At 34.8% G+C, this 3,530-nt stretch overlaps 1 protein-coding gene across 2 annotated transcripts in view; it reads left to right on the top strand.

Moving 5' to 3' along the window:
- LOC105119463 (glutathione gamma-glutamylcysteinyltransferase 3-like) overlaps nt 1-3,024 on the top strand; it is a 4,679-nt gene extending 1,655 nt beyond the window's left edge. The window contains exons 6-9 of one of the 2 annotated variants that reach the window (XM_011017605.1): nt 583-810; nt 1,045-1,554; nt 2,653-2,759; nt 2,843-3,024. In XM_011017605.1, coding sequence (XP_011015907.1) covers nt 583-810; nt 1,045-1,554; nt 2,653-2,718 — 804 coding nt within the window. In that variant the 3' untranslated portion in view covers nt 2,719-2,759; nt 2,843-3,024. Of the gene's footprint in view, nt 1-582; nt 811-1,044; nt 1,555-2,652 lie in introns of both variants that reach the window. The other variant, XM_011017604.1, reaches the window with a different exon arrangement.
- The last annotated feature ends 506 nt before the right edge of the window (nt 3,025-3,530 follow it).

Below are 3,530 nucleotides of genomic sequence, written 5' to 3' on the forward strand. Positions count from 1 at the left end.
GTATTTTTTTTTTTTGCTGGTACTATTTTTTTTTTTTTTGCTGGTTCTGTGACAAGCAACCTTGCTGTTATGGCATTTCAGGGAAAATACTCCCAGTTAATTTTTTTCTCTCTTGTATGCAGTACTTTGGAGTATGAACAAATAGTTGGAATCAATTTCATAGTTTGTGACAAATAATTTATCTTAAGCTATTGAATGAATGTTAGATTGTCTGAAGTAAACTATTCCCCATTCCTTGATAAATTTCATGAATATCAGAACTGTTCGAGTAAAAATAATTTTTGTAATTGTTAAAGTAAGACAAACCAGGATCTTGTTTGGAAATTGGATCATAAACTAGAAGTGGTAAAGGTAAAAAACTAGCAGTGTGACTGATTGTTTTTATTGAGAGTTTTAAGTTTCTGCTACTGTATGCTTCTCACATGAAATATGACATTCTTTGTTTTTCATTTGCAAAGGCATGATTTTATGCTTGAGATGTGCTTCCATTGTCAATTTGTTATTCTCATTCTGCTTGCCACAAACCATTTTTATCTGAAGACATACTGATGATGCCAGCTTGTTGTTATGGATTATCTGCAGAGCTGTAGGCACGAGGGTTGGAGCAGTGTTGCCAATTACTTGAGTGCAGATGTTCCCCACCTTCTGAAATCAGAAGATGTAAAGAATGTAGAGGAAGTACTTTCTGTTGTGTTTAAATCACCACCTGCTGATCTCAGAGAGTTCATCAAATGGGTTGCAGAAGTTCGGAGACAGGATGATGGGGGTATAATCTTAAGTGAAGAAGAGAAAGGAAGGCTTTCCATCAAGGTCTTTTCATGGCTTCTCAATATACTCTATTTTTTTTAATCTTTCTTTCCCTCTTTTTCCTAAATTACATCTTGAAACTTGAAGTTGATATCCACCTTGTTACCTTAAAGTTCATAGACCCATTTCTCACTGTTGTTTTTCTTTCTGGGGTTTTCTTTCAACAAAGAAGCCCTTGGAAATAAAATCTTTTGATAGAAAATTCTGTTCCTTAAATTGTGAGGTTTGGGATTTCAGGAAGAGGTGTTGAAACAAGTACAAGGGACTGAACTATTTAAATATGTGACCAGATGGTTGATTTCTGAGATTTCAATTTGTAGAGGTGCAATTTCAGGTCATTATGATGAATTGCCTGAAATTGCTGCAAATGTTGGCTGCCAAGGAGCAAAACTTTTGACTGAAAGTTTCAGTTCACTGGATTGTAGGGTCTTTAAGAAAGCAGGTGTGAAATTTATAAAAAGTGATGGTGAAAAGCAAGTAACAGTGGTGTCAGGAACTGTTTTTACTGACGGCTCTGAACAAGGTGTTGATATGCTGGTTCCTTTATCACGGACAGTGTTCAGTAGTTTGTGTGATCTAGATCAGAATGGTTGCCATGGATTCCATCCAGCTGCTGGAGATGTTTTATCAGTTCTCATATTTTCCTTACATAAAAATACATGGTCCAATATCAAAGATGAGAAACTTCGGGCAGAAATCAATTCTCTGGTATCAATTGACAATGTTCCCCCACTGCTTCAAGAGGAGGTATTGTTTTTGATTAGCCATTCGTTCTTCCTTCTTTTTTTTTTTTGTTTCAGTTTGATTCAATGTTAAACTGCTATCATTTCGTAATTTTTTACTTAATTTTCTGTTTTTGGTTACAAAAAATTACATTCCATACTGGTTTGATCATTGAAGTAAGTTGCCACACAGATGTCTAACTCTTTAGGGCTTCTAGATCAGGCTTTGGTATAAGGTCTAATTTCCTTGGAAGCATGCCAATACAGTATGCACAGAGCCCCAAGTGATATGCTTCAGAATAGCAGTGTAGTTGATTACTTATTGTGCTTGATATCCTACAGGGATCTGGTATCTAATTTTGCATATTTTGGCTTCCTAATTTATTTATTAATTGGTGAAATAAATTAGATTACTGAGAGATGTTATTTAACACCAACACATTTGCAAGAATAAAAAAAGGTTTTATGAAATAGACTGAGATTTAATGACTCTAAGCACGCACTGAAAGATGCAAAAGTTCAACATGGATTTTGAGATTATTTTCTCCTTTCTAGGAAGTAGTTCCCAGTTTAAAGTCCCAGAAATGAAAACTGGATGGAAAACCAGGTGATGCTGATGTATGAGGTTGACGAGCAAACGATTATTAACTAGACCATCCTGTTTTCTCATAAAGGATTTGTAATGGTATTGCCATCTATTCAGAACTTCAGGTCCAAGGCTGCTACATTGGAAGTTTCTTTTCAAAGGAGAGGTCTGCATATTTTGGGTTTAGTTATAGTTAATAGTCGTTGTCACATGAAATTGAAATGAATATCATTACTGTGGTGGTTACAAATGCTTATTTGAATTATTATTAGTAGCATTAAAATTCCATAGAAGCTTTTATGGTTGTTTCATTCTTTGGCTATGTTGATGAGAAATATACATGAAAACATTGTTATTTCCCCTTATTTTAAGCTTCATATGGTAAAATATTTTCCATCGATCAAGTTTTTTGATAAAGTAAGAAATATTTCACAAACATATTTTACGTGAAATAAACATAGCTTCAGTCCTTTTATTTTCTTGCTCAATGATCTTTTTCTTATTTGAAAACACCCGTGTTATTTTTGGTCTTGACAGGTTCTGCATCTACGGCAGCAGCTCCATTTCCTAACAATTGATATTGGCCTTGCATCTGCAGCATGACCTTTCCACTTTTTCTTCCTCTCTGACATCTTCAGGACAAGGTTCATAATGCATACAACTTGCGATTTTAAGCATTTGATCGGTATTTAATAATAAAGATTCGAAGGATTTACTTGCATGACAGGTTGAGAAGAGTGCAAAAGATAAACAAACTACCACATGATGTAAGAGAGTTTATAGATTTTCAAGTTTAAATTGCCAAGGACAAAACCATTAGCTTTTCTATGACTTTTGTTTCTTGCTAGCTTATCCCTTGAAGCATTTCAATCTTTGACATTTCTTGAATCCAATGGATATCTTTCTATGGATTGAGGTTTTTTTTTCTATAACCATTAGCTATTCACCATGAATCTTGATGGGTGTTAGATGTGATGCTAAAATAGTGGGATTTGACTATGTTACTTTTCTGTTAAACTTGCTGGCATTCTCTTGCACTGCAGACAATTGAACTGTCGCCTAAAACCAAAGGATTGCTATAATTGACTTTAAGTTTACAATCTCTACTATGATGCCTATAACAACCACACTTATAGCAGATGATATGAAGTCCTTCATGCTTGACTTCATACCAGTGATTTCTAATCCAAATCTTACCTACCACAGGTTTTGCTGGATCTATCTCAACATATATCTTAGTGAACCTTGCTCTCTCAACTGTTAATGTATTTAGGTCAACTTTGATAGGTTTGCCCATAGCAGCTGTTAAAGCCATTAGGAAACTCATCATAGTAAACCAAATTGAGGCAAGGGATTGTTACCCACACTAGAGTTCTAATCAATCACACAACCTTTTCTTCATCGTGATACTTGCA

Source organism: Populus euphratica, unplaced genomic scaffold (genome assembly GCF_000495115.2).
Source record: "Populus euphratica unplaced genomic scaffold, PopEup_1.0 scaffold2992.1, whole genome shotgun sequence".
Taxonomy (NCBI): Eukaryota; Viridiplantae; Streptophyta; class Magnoliopsida; order Malpighiales; family Salicaceae; genus Populus; species Populus euphratica.